The sequence below is a fragment of the Watersipora subatra genome, chromosome 10 (genome assembly GCF_963576615.1).
Source record: "Watersipora subatra chromosome 10, tzWatSuba1.1, whole genome shotgun sequence".
NCBI classification, from domain to species: domain Eukaryota; kingdom Metazoa; phylum Bryozoa; class Gymnolaemata; order Cheilostomatida; family Watersiporidae; genus Watersipora; species Watersipora subatra.
Genome location: NC_088717.1, coordinates 1,856,667 through 1,875,512, shown reverse-complemented (window position 1 = coordinate 1,875,512; position 18,846 = coordinate 1,856,667). Strand labels below are relative to the sequence as shown.

Here is an 18,846-nt window from a genome sequence, read left to right as displayed (position 1 = left end):
AAGAAATAAAAATACAAGCTTTAATAGATAGAGTATTAACTTTATATAATCACCTTGAAAATATGAGTATGCAAGCCAATACGCTTATGTCAAAATAGTAGAGGGCTAGAAATATTTTGGGTGAACATCCAATACAGATACACAGAGATAAAAATAATGGAGGGGAGGGAAGCGATCACTACATATATATCAGTTATTCTAATCACTGAAATGATATGTAATGACATAATCGTTATGGCACTAGCATGTCATTTCCTTACCTCTCAGAAAAAAGAGTTTTCAGCAGTGGGTTAATCAATAGACAAAAAATTAGATACATCGTATATACAACACAAATAGAGGCAAGTGAGACCATAAAGTTATTAGAAGTTTTCAGTATATACACAGAAGTAGTAGTGTGTCTTGAGCGGCATTGTTAACAACATTAGCATAGAACTTGTTTCATTTTTAAAAATATATATATAAGCTATAAATACTATAGAAATGCATAGAAAAAGTGTGTCCATTTTCACATTCATATCACAGATAATTTGGGGATGCACATTGGATAATTTAGTGATTTTCAGATGTCAGGATTCAAAGTAATTGCTGTTATGAAGCTTTGACTGCAACAGCCTTAGGCCCTAACATCTTCTTTAAAAATGAGGCTCGGTCTTCTATTGAACCTCCTTCACCTGTTGGAACAGGAGGCTTGTTGTTCAATGACGACCGTTGGCTTTTTGGTCGCATGGCTCCAGCGACTGAAGTGGTTCCTGTTCGAGATACAGAAGATGGTGTTCGCCGAACTGTTCTCGTACTAACTGGAGAACTTCCATCACCAGCCATTGTCTTTCGAGCGACCTTTTTATGTGTCACTTTGTCGCTTGGCGAAGCAGCCTTACTAGGGCTAGGTTTACTGTTTAAGGAAGCGCGCTTAACTTTTACAGACTTGTCTTCGGTGGTAGTAGAAGTAGATGCTACGGAATCAGCAGACATAACGCTTTCTCGTGAGGCGGCTCGAGAGACAGACGACACTGGGCGAGACTTAGACGAGCCAGATAGTCTATCAAATACACCATTAGCAGCAGTTTTTGATGATGAGCTTGCTGTCCGAGGAGCTTTATCGCTGCTGCTTCTTACCATGCCAGTACTTGACCCAATTTTGCTACGAGTTGCTGTGGATTTAGTGGAAGGTGTTTTTTCATTAGCAATCTTCTTTTTGGTCAGCCCACTAGATGTTTTTCTAGCTGTTCCAGCAACTTTCTTTTTAGGTTTCTCAACAATGGTTTCACTGCTACTCGTGCTGTTATCTTTGAGGGTAGAAGTGGTTCCTTCTAGAGAGGCACTCGCAATGGCTTTGAGATCTATTGCGTCTATAGTACTACTGTAAGAAGTTCGATTACTAGCCGTGTCCCCATTCATTTCAACTCCAGAGTCTACACACGTCTGGTCATCTCTACTGAAATATTAGAAAAATATGTTTTTTTCTGTATTATATTAGTTTTCTGGCAACTTCTTCAAGTATTACTGCTTCTACAGTGAATATTTACTTGTACATATTAGTGGAGGTCACAGACACGCCACTGAATCTATAATGTTTCTAGCTAGAGTCCAAAGAAAGAAACCTACCTGATCTCTTGTGGAGTCGTAGATTTTTGACTAGGTGGCTTATAGAACATTCCGTTATCTTCATCATCTGTACTATAGAGGTTCTTAAACTTGTTCGAAATACGACTTCCAACTTTGAAACTGTCAGATCGTTTTGGCGGCTGCCTTTCCTCCTTCTCTTCCTCCTCTCGCCGGGTCCTCAGAGAGTGCAAGAGACCTGCTGCTACTTCTCCTGTAAAATAGTGTTCAGTAAAATTACTGGCATGAAAAAGTATATTATAAAACAACGGACCTGAATAGACATACAGTAAGTTACGCATGATGACTTGAGTCAACCTCTCAGTATAGACAAGCCAAAGTATGGTGCATGTATTAATGTCATTTTGTTCTTCCGCGACTTGTTTAAAATATGCATAGAAGAAGGGTGTAGTCTCTGCGGTTGTGCTAGTAATGACATCTGCTAGACTACTTGCTAACCTACGCTCATTGTTCCAAACTAAAGAAACTTCCAAAGTAAACTAAAGGAAAACTTTCAAAGACAAACTCATTTTTGTGTCTTGCTTAAGATATTGTTTTCAGATGTTGTTTATATTTTCCCTTTTGCTGTAAGGCTACCAGGATTTAGCAGTGGTTTCTCTAAGTAATCATAGTACGGGTAATTAGTTCAGTTTCCTCAGCAAAATCTGCATGTTCTGGTAATTACCACGCCTTCAGCTGTGAATACTAATTACCTGTCAGTCGTAAATAAGGCACTCGACAAGCGTCAAGCCCACTAAAATTTGACAGAGGATGAAGTTATTTTAGGTGATTTGAGGACAAGTGATTGGTCGGAGCATTTAAACAAAAAATATATAAAGTTTTTCCAAACTTTCTCAAAAATATAAAGTTTTCCCCAACTTTCACAATTCTCAAAACACCACAGCTAAGTTTATCTTGAAAGTCGATGCTCATCTTAATAGTTATTTTGCTTCCCTAGCCTGTAGTTGCCGCTGCTCATGTCTATGTAAATTTGTGATAAATTGCTATATGATAGTAAAAACTGTCTAATTTACAGCCCTGCCAAAAGACTCCTTGAAATAATAAGATGAACTGCTAGCCACATACAGCTGTAATACTGAAAATAATAAGTACTCAACCATGAGAAGCCTACTTAATCGGAGTTGTCACGGTACAAAGAAAGTTTGCTATATAAATACATATGGTTGAGTGAGCAGGGCGCACGCACATGGCTTTTTAACGGTCATTGTGCAAGGTACACCTTTGCATTCTTTTGCCTGTAAGACCAATTGGTATCATCGATGCATGGAAGAAATAAATTTGGAATAGGTGAGTGAATATTTTTAGCAATCAAGTTTGAGTTTTTTTAATCTTATTTACGATGCAATGTGTTACTTTAGCTTACCGTCTAGTGAATCTGAAAAAAAGTTTTTTGGCCAGAAAAGTAAATGTTTTTACAACTTTTGCATAAAAGGAAGGCCTAGAATTATTTATAAACAGTTTATGAAATTTTTAATTTTGGCTGGATATTTTTCGTATCAGAACGTACAGGTAAGCTAATGCTCAACTTTGCATGCTGCATGCAAAGGAAATGCTTAACAGATATCAAGAAATCCTATCCAGCTAGCAAAGAGATCAATGGATCAGTCAAGAGGCTAGCATTGTTATCGAGAGAGGGTTAAGCTATTACCTTTGTTTTAAAGCATTAACTCAAACAGAAGATTGGATAATAAATGTCTAGCCATATCATTGGTCAGGTTTTCTCTCAAATACTTCTGTTATTGGTCAGCTGGTCTTCAACATACTTTCATTGTTTTAGGCTCATCGTGTTACTTGAAGATCAAGCGGATCTAGGAGAAGCGCGAGGATACGTCGCAGCTAGGACTTACAGACAAAGATAAATAAACTATTTTATTTTGGAAAGGTTATTTGGGATGTTACTTATCGTTTCACTAGCAACGCTTGGTGTGCTGTCCTGTCTTGCTTTCATCGATGGACACGTGTCACACCACAAGTTTTCTCTCGCTGCCGTAGACATGGTGGTAAACGCAGATGTGTTGTACCAAGACTGTTATGTGGGTAATATTTCTCACGTCACATTTCATAACAAGTACGCTTACGGTAAGTTCACTACTTGCAAGCACAATTCTGATCCGATAATCCCAGTCGAATGGACAGACAGCGTTGAGGCGCTGCTCTCATACGGAGAAGAGGCTAGTGAGCTTTATTCTCCGTGCATTGCCAGCCACTCGTGCTCGCAGCTCGACTTAAGGGATTGGAAGGAGATAGCCTTAGAGCAGTTTGTCGCGGGTGAATATTGCGAGAGGGAAGAAAGCGGTGACGACTCGGAGTGCTTGGGCTGGAAAACTGAGGCTAATCATACCTTGGTACGACAGATCATAGAGTCAATGTATCTTGTCATAGAGTACGAGTGCTCACTAGATACTAGAAGAATGAAACTACTTATAGCATCGGTAATATCGAACTCCCGGCAAAATTGCTCTACCGTAAGAATCGCTGCAAACCAGTGGAGATGCCCTGCTAGTGTCAGTCCTTATATACTACACATCACTGAACAAGCCGCTGCCGTTAGAATCAAAACATTGCCAACTAACAGACAACTAGTCAAAAAAATTCAGCAAGCAGTTGATGAGGGCGGAACTGGTGAAACTCGCATTTGCATAGCAGATGACCTCTGGTCTATTCGTGGCGGCTACCACTCCCTGTTGAGAACATATCCTAACTCTCTTCAGGTTTACTATGACTGCTCAGAAAAACATAGATGACCTATAACTTTAACAACTGATGGAGCTGTAATAATCTAAGTCTGGTGTGATGTCGCTCCAGAAAAAAAACCTGTTCTACACGTGCGTCTGCAGCTGACATTGCTAGTGTTATCATTTATGTTCGAATATAAATTTTCAAATATCCACCTACTTAATTCCACTCATTATTAGCATTTTTTAAACCTTTATAATTTACTATGATACTATCACAAAAAATATTGAATACTTTAATACTAAACATGTAAGATTATCCTCCCCTATATCCAGTTCACAACCATTAGACTGAAACTGCATAGAATTGAATGCATTCTTGCAGCATATTTCTGGTCATAGCTATACTTCACTGAGCTATTTTAGGCTGCATATCAGCTGCTCATGTTACCCTAAACAGTCAGAATATTGAATATTCTTCTCTGTTATAATATGAAATGAGTTAAAAGAATGACATGGTTATACATGACTCAAGCCACTTAGGTTTTAGCAGCTGTTTTCATTAAATTGACATTTAGAGAGGAAATTGTTTTTAACACTATTTGTTGTACTGGTTTATTTATTTTAAATCAATGATATAAGAGTTCAGACTTGTTTGATTAATTCATTAAAATATAAACAAAAATATTTCTCAAGCAGGATAAGCACTCTGTTAGGCATTTTTTGCATGTTATACATTTAAAAAATATATTTTATACACTCTAAACCCATTATAAACATGTTTTATCCGCTCTTAATACATGTTATACATTGTAAACATATGCTATACGCTCTAAACATACGTTATTCATTTAAAAGCTTGTTACACATTCTGGATATAAGTTATACATTATAAACACTATTGTCCTCAATGTCATACATTTGATATATGTAATGCATTCTAAGATTGTGCTATACAGTCTAAACTTGCGCCATGCGGTATAAATATTCTGTAATGTGCTTTACATTCTAGACAAATTGTATATTCTAAACACACGTTAAATATTCTGAACATACCTTCATGAGAAGCTTCACTTGAGATACTGTTGACTCTTTGCAAGACCTTTGAGCTAGTCTTGGGTTGAGATTCTGCTGATTTACCAATGCTTTTTGTCTCCTTACTTTTACGAGCCCTACAGTTGAGATTTAAATATGAGTTCTACAGTTGGAAGTCAACTATGAAACCTACAGGTAAGATTCAAATATGAGTCCTGCAGTTGAAAGTCAAATATGAGTCCTGCAGTTGAGAGATAAATATCAGCCCTACAGTCGAGAGTTAAATGCACTAGATACGTGTCAACTAGGCCAGTAGTTCTGTCGGTTAGCTTCCAGTCAGATACAGCTCTAAGTTAACTTTCACTTCGTGTGAAAATGGGTTTTGAAAACTGCGGAGTGAGATGAGTTTTATTATGGGAGTCGACATATTATGCATGCATAAATAGCAACCTTAATTTTACTAACGCTGTCCGCTATTAATGAGGTCTTACCTGTACCACATTACCATTTATGTTAATTAGCATTGAAATATTACACGTATCGCAATATAGCGTTATTCATATTACAAGCTCTCGTGTTCATCTCTTTGTTGCAATCTTTGCTAAAAAAGGTTCGACTGTGCATACAAGTAAAATTTGCTAGTATCTCATTATAACCTACTTGCTTGTTGATGCATCTTTTGTCGACTTTTTCTTTTCCGGTTCATCTTTCTTGTCTGCAATGAAACATGAAACAAACAGTGGTATTTTTCATGCTATTACATATATTATTATTATTATTACTATCATTATTATTATTAATATTTCTATTACGTCTAGAGGTTTAGAGATTCATACTAAAGGGAAAACAGAAAACTTTAATCCTTACTGGTTGCTGTGGTCTGTAACTTTTGCAAAACAGATGCTACGTCATGCTTTTTGTTGTTGTACCGTTCTGCCATCTGATCTTTGAGAGAAGCTCTCTTTTTGTCACTTCTTGAAAAAGGAGACAACTCCTTGCTTTCATCATTCGGTCCTTGATATTTTGTGGGCACAATCACTTTAATCTTTTCATCTTCTGCTGGTTCTGGCTGCCCTGGTAGCACAGCCTACAAATTTTACACAGAAAACTGTCATTTACATTGTTAGCTTGCAAAGATCAAAAGTCACACGAAATACATGTATATTGTTTATTGCTCGCGGCATCTAATGATGTTTATTTAGCATCTCAACAACACAAATAAACATAAAATAAACAAAACCAATAAAATAAAATCATTTTTGTATACTCAAGAAAATGCTGTTTTAATAAAAGTTGGCTAATATTCGTTTTGGCACCTAATATTTTGGCGCCTACCCCCATCCATTGGCATTTCAAAGTTTCTTGTTTGTTTATGTCGGTCTTTGCTGACTACTTGATTAAGGTCATTTACCTCTTGCAGTCCATGTAAGTTGCTGAGACTGGCTGGTTTTGGGCGTTCAAGTGAATTGTTAGCTGATTCGCCAGAGACGTCTGCTTCATTGTCAGAGCTTCTGGCTGCTGGTGAAGCATCTCGACTTTTTGGTTTGATTTCTTCTGCTGAAACTATTTCGGGTCGAATTCGTCGTCTCCGCAAACTTTTCTTTCGCTCGAAAGGCTATAATAAGTATTGAAAAATGTTATATCAAATATATTATATTACATTATACAAGGTGTATTATATACAAATCTAGTAAATCGTCGTTACAATAAAATCTGCTATTCCATTAACATCAAGCGAGTAGATGTTGCACTAGCAATACAAATTTGCAATTATCATTTGACGGTGTTTGCAGCATACCTTGTCATCTTCTGTTTCTTCTGCTTTGACAAGAAAATCAAAAAGTGCTTCAGAGTTGTTTGTGGAAACTTTGGAGTTTGGATTTGGCCGAACTCTTTTATTCGAAATATCTGCTGGCTTCTACAAAATGAAATGGATTATTATAAGAGTTGTCTTCTTTTTAAACATATACATTTATTAAGCTTTGTCTCCCCTTATTAACAGGAAACATTACAAACTGCAAAAGCTGGCATAGATTTATATCGATTTATAGGTAAAAGTTATAGTAAGGAATTATTTTTAATAAAATTAAAACATATCACAAAAATGTAATGGTTTTCTCACTTTTTTTTGTTTTATGAAAACTTTGCACTTGGTACTATATAGTGCACTTTTTGGTTACATATAAACTGTGTAATTTAAATTTGATTGTGTTGTAAGAAAGGAGAGCTGGTTAGCACTCCCCTTGACAAGGACGGAATTGGGCCTTCGGGCTACAACACACATAAGGCTAGGTCTCCTACTTTGAGACCAACCATTTTTCGCTGATATCCCTTTGGCAGAAAAAAAGACCAGAATGTTGTTTACCGGTTGTGGAAACGACATTTATGTCGATTTCGGTAAACGTTTATAAAGTTGTCGCCTAGTAATGTTAAACAAAGGATATGAACACTAGTAAGCTTTAAATATCATCAACAAAATATCAGTCGATGATTTACTATATGAAACGATTATCTGAGAGGTGTTGCTTTGTGCTAAAAGCTAAACAAATCGCGCCTCCTTGGAAAAGACTAAAAGTTGGAAAAACCAGTCAACATCGGCTCGACTTTCAAAACGGTAAAATAAAAGATTATTTGATCCTGCGATCACAAGTGATTTTTTGTCTGATCAGAATAAAAATAATTCAAATGATAGAAGTGATGTAAACTTTTTGGACCTTTAATATACTTGGAATATACAGAGAAAACGATCGTTATGGTGGCTCGCACGGCTACGTTATAGCGTTTGACTCTACCAAAAAAAATGCTTCCAAGCATTTCATACAGGGACAATTGCACATGGTTGTATTTTTTTGAGTATTAGATATGTAAATGAATGTTTATGTACAAACATTTTTGTTCATAGAAATAAATTTATGATTTGAGCTATGCATGTTCATAAAATATCGATTTTATTGAATTTTCGAAAATAAATTATACGAGTTTCAGTTGTTTTTGGTAGGCTTATACCTGGTCAAAGGGTTAAGAATCTATTCTTACATGCACTTCTGGAATGTTATTATTAGGTTCTGGTGTCGCAGGCCTGTTCTTGTCATCCAAAAAATTGAACTGTGGCAAAGGGTTAGAGATTTTCTTTTCCAGCTTGGGAAGACTGCTATCAGGAGCATCGGTAGACTGTAAACTGACCTGAAAGGCAAATTTGTTCACTTACAATACGCATATCAAAACATTTTCTCAGATATTTCACATGGGTCTCTGATAAGCGGATCAAAATTTTGCTAACAATTTGCCGGGAATTTCTGGATATGGCTCTTTACGCTGCCTGAATCAATCCCATAGCCATATATCAATGATTAAATTAGCTATCTTTAGACCAAGAATGCTAGACAAACCTTTTTCACTTTTGTTACAGTGAAAGCTGTGTCACCAAAACTTTTCTTTTGAATGAAACCGCTTCTGATGTCGCCTAAGATATTGTCAACAATATGCGACTCATCATCTGGCTCTGATGACAGAGATATGGAACTGTTGCGGTCTCCTGCAGTGGTTCCTGAAATAATAAGGCGTGTTAGAATCACTGTTGCTTGATAATGACATAATGATTTGCTAATAGTTACTTGTAATAAGTGCATAAGGTATCCTAAGATGGTGCAACACCTCATTATGGAAGCCCAGGGCATGGAATATAGTATTAGCTATAAGCTGTGGTTACTAAGCATTACATTAGAGAGGGTGACTCACCAATCTGGTCAACACGTCGTCGCGAGACTGTGTTCCCTTGCCCTGCTTGCTGCTCCTGTTTCTGCTTCTGACGTTGCAGCTGCTTTTTCTCCACGAGCTCACGCTGCTTGTTCTCGGCAATGGCCTTCTTGAACCTCTCACAGAAGGTTCTACAAGAGAGCCAAACTTAGTCTAATATATCCAACACCTAATATAGTTAGATATCTCAAATAATATCTGTTGACTATTTTTTAAATTTATATTCTACGTTTTAGGTAATTAAGTTACTATTCTGCTGCTTGCCTGCCTTGAGTCGGCTTTTCTGACTTAATTAGCATTTTTTCAAGATTATTTAACAGAACTTAAAGCCTTAACTCGAGCTAATCCATTTTTAGTCTGCAGGTTCTGAACAGCACAAAGGAGTCTCCGCTTGGCTAATAATAGACATCACCAGTAAGCCTACTTCTCAATGTCTTGGTATGAGCTTATGTAATTGCGGTGTATCTTGTAATTGTGTCTCCTAGCAGTACTTACGGCACAAACCAGTAAAATACCATCAGAAAAACTTATTTTAATTCCATTTAGCAGCTCAAAGTTATATATAAGCTCATTGTTGTTCTCCAAGTCATATATTTCATGATTCTTCAAGAATCATGAAATAAATGAGATTCTTCAAGGCATAGCTAGACTTTGTTTTGTCATTCACACCATGCGCATGTAAACCCTTAAAGATCAGGTAAGGTACATGTTTATAAGTGCATTGTTACACAAACAATGGTTCTGTGATCAGCCTGAGTTCATTGGCAAGAGAACCTCAATGGTTGGAGACACGCCCAGTTGCAGAGAGCATTTTTAGGTTGGATGTCATTTTTGTTACAACTAGTGGTCTGACCAGGAATTGAACCCCATCCCTGTTGTTTGCAGGTCGGGTTCTAGACCACTAGGCCACAACCACTCTCTGTTACTATTCATTTCATACCTCATTATTGTAAAGCACTCCTCAAGCTTGAAGGTTTTCGGATCTTCTGCAAAATATTCAGCTAGATCTTGTGTGATGGCGTCGATCTCCTTGATGTCAGCCTGAACAAGGGCAACCTCTTTGCCCGCACTGGTGAGGAAGGAAGAGAACTGCTTCTGGAGGTCGGTAGATGACTGCTCTAGTTTTGTTGTTAGAGATTTTACTGTGTTTGCCAGCTGCGTGATATCAGCTGCCAGAGCATCTACATTCACCCTGTAAGGTGACAGGAAGTATAAATACAATTAATTTCTAAAACATGCAGGTACATGTGGCGTTCTCATTACAAAGTTAGTTTTTCAAGTTCTGGCAAACCGGATACTCCCCGAGTTTGGGGATGAAATTTCACATTTCATTCATACCGTTATCATCTCTGCCTACTATTGGCTTTTAACCGTCTTACCTGAGTTTTATGGAAAAAAATATTTTACTTCTAATTTTTGTTATCAAATAGTGACAAAGTTTGTATGACTACAACCAATTGTAAGTTTATACCGTCACATTTAAATCACATTTGAGTTACTGTTAATGTTGGTTCACATTTCTAGTTACTGTCTCTATCATCATTCCCTACATATTTTATAGGTGAAATTACCCAAAGCGGTAAGTGTTTGCCTTGACCGAGCACCTAATAGCGCAAAAACTTTTCAGAAAACTCTCCTCAGCGATCCTAATATCGCAGCTCTTGTTCTCCAAGCAAAAAAGGTGTGGCTTTGATCAGTGTCAAAATCAAGCAAAATAGTTTACTATGACAATGAACAGTTTCTATCTCCTAAGGTCACCAAGATTTCACGTACAGCATTGCAAAGCATTAGACAAGAGTTATCCTTTCTTTGTGAGTATTAGACAACTCCTAGTGCATAACTTACTCAGCCGTGTTCTTGAGATATTTGAATGAGTCTGATAACTGTAACAGCGAAGGGTTATGCTTCTCCGCCTGTGTAACAACCACGTGCAGCAGGTTCATGCGCGGCTTGTTCGCTCGCATTTCACTGAGTTTGAGTAGAGATGTGATCTTAATACCAGCTGCATCACCCACATAAGCTCCCTACAGCGACAAATAGTTGCCATTGTCATCAGGAAACAAGAATGGGACATCAAGTACTTCCTTGATGAATGTTTAAAATTTTATAAGCAAGGAGCTTAGGACTGCGACGGGCAAACGATATCAGTGAGATTTGTATTCAACATTAGCTGTGTTCAACTCTCATTGTTGATTGGCTGTTATCAGATATACATATCAAATTATGATGAGCCATTAATATAGGTCCTTGTTCTGAGGCATAGCTGATGATCATAAAATGTCGTGAAATGTGGACAGAATAAGTTAGATGAAGTACCATTAACTGGCTCATATGTCAAAACACTTATCGCTGAAATTATAGGAAAGCGTGACCAGAGGGGGCCCAGGTTGCAATTCAAAGACACCGTGAAGCGAAATATGAAGAAGCTGGATATGGACAGGAATTATTGGCAAGAAAGAACTAAAAATAAAGATAGTTGAAGATGTTTGACTAGATCAAAAAGATGACAGTCATGGTTGCATCAACAGACTGCTATGATGTCAAAGCTCTTAGATTAGTCTTATCTTTAGGGTAAAGCAACTCACCGAGTTTAGAAAATTTCCAGTTATTAGCACCAAATAGAGAAGCTCTTGAAGGTCTTTCGAATCCATCATGTCTTGTGCCGTTACAATTGCTGTGTCGACACATTCACTAATGTATCCGATAGTGTTTGCGAACTCCTCTTTCAACAACATGATTTCCACCCTCAGATGGTAACTACAAATGTATAACAAGTTCTCTAAAGGCTTGTCATGATTCCAACTTGCGAAGGAATACATCAGTTGCAAAAGGAACACAAAAGAAGAGTGTGTCACATCTACATCAGGAAAAGCTTTTGCAAATCAACAGTCATTAAATTATTTTTGGCATTCATGACTCATTCATTTTTCAACTTGTTCCCAATATTTTGACAGGTTTTTAAACAAATGAATTATTCAGACTTGGCAAAGCGAGCTGAAATCTGACAGCTTACTGCGGTAGTTCCAACAGCTGCAAATAAAATCGTTCCGCATTGGCCAGTTTTTCTTTGTCTCCAGTATAGCCCCTCAGTAACTCAATCTGTGAAAGGAAGGAATAGACATTTGTACCAATGAACTCATTATAGTGAGTTATCTTCTCAATGTGATTTTGTGTTCTCTTTTGGGTTCCAAGTAAAAACCAAAAAATTGTGGTTGCAATAATTTTTTTCACTCTTCTAAATGTGTCATAATTGTGCAGGCAATAACAAGAGTTATGCTTACAAAAGAGAGCTCTTCCACACACTGGGGACCAAAATAACCTTTTAACCTATTGCTTTAAAACAGCCAAATTTAGATTTTTCTCTTTCTGTTTTCCCTTAAATCGATTGTTTGCTCAAATGCTGCAGACTATACACTTTTATTGCTGCCTATGCAGTAGGCACACCTCAGACATGCATATAAGTAAAAAAAATTGATAAAACATTATTTTTCCTATTTGTAACGTAGTTAAAAATAATTAATGCCTTGTTCACTTCTATTGTTTAAACAAATTTGATAAAAGCACAACGAAAATTTAAGTATTTTCTAGATAAGTGAATTTTTGCACATTAACAGTAGTGGTATAAGATTGCTTATATCAATAGACAGTGGCGTGTCATAGACTTGAACTCTTTAGCAAAGAGTCATACTCAAAATAGTGCCGCCGGTAAGATTCACTCATGTGACAAATATTGTCTTAACCCTTTCGATGTAAACTTTTTAGTTAGTCCAATAGGTTGGCTCCAGAGTAATGTAAAAAAATGATTTGCGTTTGTCCTTGACCTGCTGTTTTGTTCCAGCATAAGCATGTCAAGGGATCATATAGTTGTCACTCACGCAACTACTTTATATCTAGTTAATAAGTTATATTATTTCTGCTCTGAAATATATAATATAAAGTAAATAAAATGGCAAGGGCTAAAATAATTAGCATTCAATGTTGTTCAAAGTCAATTTACTTGAAATATCAACAGTCTTAAGACTTCTTAAGTTTTCTCAAGATTTTCTCAAGATTTTCCCAAGTGGTGAGAGCCAATGAACTCGCTCGCCTTGCTATCATCTGTGCAATGGTAAACTTTCATTGGCAGCAGAAGAAGCGATTAGCACACAAGCTGTGATACTGGCAGCCTGTCACTTAAGCTCAATAGAACCACTTGTCTGGCCAGTAAAAGAGATCTGACTTCCAAGTCATAGTCCTAGTTTTGAAGTGTAACTTGGGTGTATTGACAACAACCTTTCAGCAAGTTCTTTACTGCATTTTTGGATTGTGCTAGGGTCAGAGGTCGTAGGTTCAACATTTCAAAGATCGACTAGGGCTTCTGGCACATAGAGTAACTAAACTTGTCGTCAAGCCTATGAGAACCGTAATTTGAAAAGACAAAAAGCCTTTTAGTCAATTAAACGCAGAACTGTTCATTTAAAAGGACATGATTTGGCTTGCTGCAGCGATCATGATTACTAATGAGTAGAGAAATATTTATCCGCTGAAGTTTTTTTTATAAATAAAACCAACTTTTTGATGTTTTAGCCAACCTAAGCATAGAATTACATAGCTGTAATCTAATAACAATTACCTCTTCAGGTTGTGGAAGAAGTTTAAGAAGACCTCGCAGCTTCTCAGCACCGACTTCAGCACTCCGACCATCTCGTAGAATCTGTACAATCTCACTGTGCGAAAGTCGAAACTGTCTTAGAAATATATTTACTTTTAAACTTGTGCGATTGTCTAGCAGGTCCACCTGCAAAACCGAATCAAGTTCAGTTGAGAACAAACAAGGTAAAATAGCGCTGATTTGCTAGATGCAGTAGATATAATATAAAATAAAAGACTAATTGTAGGTAACTATTAAAAGTTTTTTGTAAACTACTTGGTCTAACAAGACTTCTTCAATTAAATTATACAGTTGTCCACCTTTTTGTTGTTATGCTGTTAGACATCAATTGATTTGCTAATAGTAAGGTGAAATTTTAGTTAATGCATCCAATACATGGGAAGGAGTGAAGGAGAACTCTTTATATAATGATAACCAGGTCACAGTGGCTGAACTGGGGTATTTCAATATAGGTGTTTACTCTGTACATCAGCCACTAGTAGGCAACCAAAAGAGCATAAATAAGATGTCTGCCTTTATAAATGGTCTGTTTTTAAATAGTATAAAAACAACAGAATTTCTCCTACCACTAAGAAACCCACAGAAAATAGTTCACACATATGGCTGGAAATTTAGTCTCTAGACCAATGGTTACTTGTTGGACGTACTGAACCCGACTAGTTTAATATGCACTTTCACTGAACCCTTCTTTATTGAAAAATAAAATGTGATTTTTTTCACAGTTGAGACAGGTGTATCTTTCGTTGGCGCACAAAATGAATTGCATTAACATTACTGTGTTCAAAGAACAAAATCAATACAATGCATGAACTCACAACAAATTACATATCTTTTCATTAATGCATGACCTTGAAAATCAGTGTAACTTCTGATGTTGCATTTGAGAGACCTCTACTGGACCTTTAACACTGACTCATCAAACTCCTAGGGTTTGATCAAACCCAGGTTAAGAACCATTGCTCTGAACTTATTAGGAAGTTTTTTGAATTTTGAAAAGTTCACGTTGGCTCTAAGTTTTGGCTATAACTACTATGGGAGTGTTTCTGTAATTAAACCATTGTTTAGGAATGACCAGCTCATTCATAGTTGCATGTTTCAGTTTGTGGCCTTACTCGCCACTCATTGTAGTCTAAGAAAATCTTGAGCCTCTCCTCGTGTTTCAAAGAAAAGTGTAAGGTAGATTAGAGATTCAGATGATGACCTACTAACCTCAACAGATTCTTTTTTCCGTTTGATAGTTTGTGTTCCATCAGTCTGCTTTGCCGCTTTCGTTGGATCCTCAACTAAGAATAGTTCTTCTATGTTTGTAAAGTCTACTAGTTGCTGGTTGTTTGTCTGGCTGAAGGTCGACCAGATTGTTCTTTTGCCGACAACCTTATTGGTTGGAATTTTAGCCCATTGTAGTTTTCTGGTTTTACTCTTGGGCACTGGTATGATTTGCTGTGGAAGTTTTTGTGGAGGCAACGGGGCAGGCATGCCGGGTGGAGGTGGTGCTCCCGGGGGTAACGGAGGAGCTCCCATAGGTGGTGGAGGGGCGCCAAATGGTGGAGGAGGAGCTCCTGGTGGAGGGGGAGGAGGAGGAGCCCCAATTGGTGGAGGAGGAGCGCCAGGTGGAGGAGGCGGAGCTGGCACGGATGCTGGAGGTGAGGGTGCTATAGGAGCAGAACTGTCTGCAGGTACATCAGATAACTCCATCGCCTGATTAAGTCTTGGAGTTTTGCTATCTATTTCATCGCCATGTATGGCTTTTGCCAGCCGCTTTTGGCCAGAATGGAATAGTTTCTCCGCTTCCTCCTTGTTGTCTAAAAGTAGTGCGCTGTAGACAAGCTTCTCTATAGTCTGCCATTTGAGGACGATGTTGGCTTCTTTTGAATCCGCTATTTGAAGGAGGTGCTGAAGAATGCATAGGAAGGTTGACTCGGCTTCCGTGCTGACAATCTGGAAGACAAGAAAAGCATCAGTAATGCATGAGTCAATGCTTCTTCCTGTCTATCGTTTCTATAGCAATCGCTTTTCTCAATTCCCTCACCAAGGTACCTGTTACTGTTGCATTGCTATTTCGTAAATCTTTACAGAATGTTTAATTTGACTGATAACCCTTAAGCACAAAAGGTTTGAAAATATTACTCAATATTTTAACGCATCTAGCAGCTTTGAGCTACTTTCACGCTTACTGAAAGCAATTCTATAGCTAGAAGAAGAACAAATGACATCAGTAATAACATTTATATAAGAAGAGGTCAATGACTGATTGAAAGCCAAAGGCAGTGGCCACCTGTCTACACCCCACTGCCACTCTAGTATTTACCGAGCATCCTTTCCTTTACCAAATCTGCTGCTCAGAGAAATTGAACATTTCTAGAGGTGAGCAGTCAAGTTAAAGAAGAAATCAAGAGAATGTAGTCTTGTTGAGGCGTGCAATAATCTCAAACACAAAAACCACAAGAATGTGATGTTTGACATGTCAAACGGTTGTGTTACTAAAGGGTCTATAGAAACTGCTTCAACTAGAGAAAATATTCACTAGACGCATTAGCATGAGTCATGAGTTTTATACAAGCATTTCAATTAGCATTCCAGCAGCTAGCAAATGGGACTAATGTTGACTCTGGTTACCTAATCAGCCAACCAGCGGCTTGAAACATGTAAAAAAATTTACAAAAGTGAGACCTGGTCAAAACTCTGCATCAATAAAGCCATAAGCAGACAAATCAGCTCTAAAAATTAATTTGAATTTCCATAACACTGGCATTGCTCATCACGCCTTGTTTAATAAATTGTTATTTGACAAGGAGAATTGTATAACTTCAAATAATTAGCAAGCATGGGTTAGGATGTCGGTATGTAAACTATGCAGCATGTTGATGGGGTTCTTATGTGAAGCTGAAAGATTAATTTTCTTGCTATATTATGATATTTATGACAAAATTCCTAGATTTACTTCAGCGCACATCATCATAAGCGTTCACACATCGAGGTGCCATTTTTGGGTGCTAATGAAGCCCAAATATCTACAAGTACTCAATGAAATTACGAATGGAAGATGGTAATTGGTATGTTTATTGACGGCAGAATGAGTAAGTTTACAATCATATCCGGGTACACTGATTAAGTGAGCAACTGTTCTACTCTGTTTCCAATGAAGCTTAAGAAAAGAAAGTGCGTTTTACCTCAAAGAATTTTGTTTTAAAAGTTAGCAGGTGTATAGTGCCACTGAAATTTTAATGGATGAGGTGGCTGCAAGATGAAAATTTAACATTACGAGTTTGGTTTGCCATAGAGTGAAATAAGACTACTTTTGGTTAAATCATTGCTAAATTTACATTTAAAACCTACAGGCAAACCCAAAGTACCATTAGGAAGTAGCTGGTGTACTGGGCTGACCACAACCACCCAAGATGTTATCAAAAGTAGAGAGTGATTAAAATACAAGCGATTTCATAATCTAAATTCTAAATGTGATGAAATATTTTGAGTAGTAGTCAAGATCTGTGAAAACAAAACCAGATACTAGCTAGTTGTTGGTCATGACCGGTTACTCTGGCTGTAACTACGAACCAATTTAATTCATGAACTCCTACAACTGTTGACTTATTTAAGATTTTCTGGATAACTCTCTAAATGTCTCATTAAGACAAGCAGAATGATTAATTGTGGCCGTATACGGCTTATAACCTACAAAGCTGAAACTGCTGCTATGACAAACTTAAATTATGTCACAAACCTGTTTAGTAATGGCTGTAAATATGTCAGCATGGCTGCTCAAGTCGAGGCCTTGTGTAGTTGAGAGAGAGAGCTGTTCTTCGTCGCTTGCTTTCTGCTCATCAAACACATCGAGCTGAACCGTTAAATCTTCTTCTGGTATAGTTTCAGCTTCTTTTCTATTAAAGTATAATATTCTTATTGTACAGCTGCTGTTACCGAGTCATTATCGGAAAATTTTATTGAAGTGTGAGAGTAAGTTGTAATCTGAGGTGAGCTGCATGTTGCTGTCAGCGATGCAGTCCTTGAAATTGCCATGTAATGAGCAGAATACTGTAACTGGTTATCATTGTTTTAGAGTTGGTCAGTTGTAACACGTGCATCAAGATAAGCAGCATCATACTGTTTAAATAATGCCTATTGTCTAGAGCAGCTTTTATGTAGGCATATCATCACATTTGGTGTCAGAAGTAGCACAGGTTTATAATCAGCGTCAACTACAGTGAAAAGGTTATACTATGTAATTAAAATCATCTTTTCAGCCATGAGCGGCGTGCTGATTATCTGTCTAACAACATCAATCATCCTTTAAATCAACTCTTTATGTCTTATCCCTTTTAATCCTCAGCCTAACAAAGCTCGAAGCTTCATCGCATAGCAGACAAGTTGAATATCAAATAAGCAGCGATGCTTGTAGATGTCATTACAGTAAAAACCCGCTGTAAAAAGGTCTTGTGAAAAATGCTCTACAAAGGCTGGACTTCCTTAGAATGAAATGACAGTAGGAATACAATTGCGTTAAAGCTATAAATAGAGGCTTGATAAACCACAGACGTATCAAAGTGTCTCGGAATGTCCAGAACAGCGAGGGTTTATGGCTACTAAATGGAAATGATAAGACACTCATAATAGATTCCAACACTGACTCACTCCTCTTTTGTGCAAGGGGTGGGCAATATTTTCATTGAACCACAATGCATCCGTTCTAAAGGTTATATGCTGAAGAATCAAACATCAGGTCATGAGAGACAAGAATTTTAGCGAATGACGTAGATAGTCATTGGAGCATTACAAATTGTGCTGATAGAATGCTTGAAAAGTTGTTAGAGTAAATGAAAGAGATGACAGGCAACATTATTTCAATCTGAGTGTCACAACAGAAATGATAGTTAAACATAAAAACACAATTTTTTCTCTTTTAGCTGCTGTCATCGCTGTCCTTGTTGTTTTCCAAATAATGTTTAGAGAACCTTTGCCATCACGGTAGACACATGCTGGATGTTTTTCTGGTGTCTGTCTGGCTGCGGCCAAAAGTCATTTAAAGGGAACGTCACACCAGGCGATTTAGGGAGTGCTTTTATAATCTCCATTGGCCCTTTACAAAATAGGACTGTGTGCATG

The 18,846-nt window shown here is 37.4% G+C and overlaps 2 protein-coding genes and 1 non-coding gene across 5 annotated transcripts in view; 2 read left to right on the top strand and 1 right to left on the bottom strand.

Annotated features, from left to right (window-relative positions):
- The window catches only part of LOC137405627 (inverted formin-2-like), a 33,373-nt gene continuing 14,527 nt past the window's right edge, over window positions 1-18,846 (bottom strand). For 2 of the 3 annotated variants that reach the window (XM_068091947.1, XM_068091949.1), the window contains 17 exons: window positions 17,468-17,624; window positions 14,953-15,681; window positions 13,705-13,869; window positions 12,106-12,191; window positions 11,678-11,849; window positions 10,938-11,116; window positions 10,033-10,284; window positions 9,075-9,223; window positions 8,726-8,883; window positions 8,373-8,519; window positions 7,135-7,254; window positions 6,748-6,951; window positions 6,204-6,423; window positions 5,997-6,051; window positions 5,358-5,473; window positions 1,609-1,819; window positions 1-1,438 (listed from right to left, as the gene is read on the bottom strand). In XM_068091947.1, the coding sequence (XP_067948048.1) occupies window positions 592-1,438; window positions 1,609-1,819; window positions 5,358-5,473; window positions 5,997-6,051; window positions 6,204-6,423; window positions 6,748-6,951; window positions 7,135-7,254; window positions 8,373-8,519; window positions 8,726-8,883; window positions 9,075-9,223; window positions 10,033-10,284; window positions 10,938-11,116; window positions 11,678-11,849; window positions 12,106-12,191; window positions 13,705-13,869; window positions 14,953-15,681; window positions 17,468-17,624 (3,967 nt within the window). In that variant the 3' untranslated portion in view covers window positions 1-591. The remainder of the gene's footprint in view (window positions 1,439-1,608; window positions 1,820-5,357; window positions 5,474-5,996; window positions 6,052-6,203; window positions 6,424-6,747; window positions 6,952-7,134; window positions 7,255-8,372; window positions 8,520-8,725; window positions 8,884-9,074; window positions 9,224-10,032; window positions 10,285-10,937; window positions 11,117-11,677; window positions 11,850-12,105; window positions 12,192-13,704; window positions 13,870-14,952; window positions 15,682-17,467; window positions 17,625-18,846) is intronic. The other variant, XM_068091948.1, reaches the window with a different exon arrangement.
- Window positions 2,796-5,065, top strand: LOC137406345 (uncharacterized). The gene is made up of 2 exons (XM_068092916.1): window positions 2,796-2,913; window positions 3,404-5,065. The coding sequence occupies exon 2, from the start codon at window positions 3,519-3,521 to the stop codon at window positions 4,368-4,370; it is 852 nt and encodes a 283-aa protein (XP_067949017.1). The 5' UTR covers window positions 2,796-2,913; window positions 3,404-3,518; the 3' UTR covers window positions 4,371-5,065.
- LOC137407453 (U6atac minor spliceosomal RNA) lies at window positions 7,545-7,657 on the top strand. The gene has a single exon (XR_010979987.1). It is a non-coding gene; the product is annotated as a U6atac minor spliceosomal RNA (small nuclear RNA).

Coding starts and splice junctions, on each gene's coding strand:
- LOC137406345 (XM_068092916.1), top strand. CDS start 3,519: ATGTTACTTATCGTTTCACTAGCAACGCTTGGTGTGCTGTCCTGTCTT.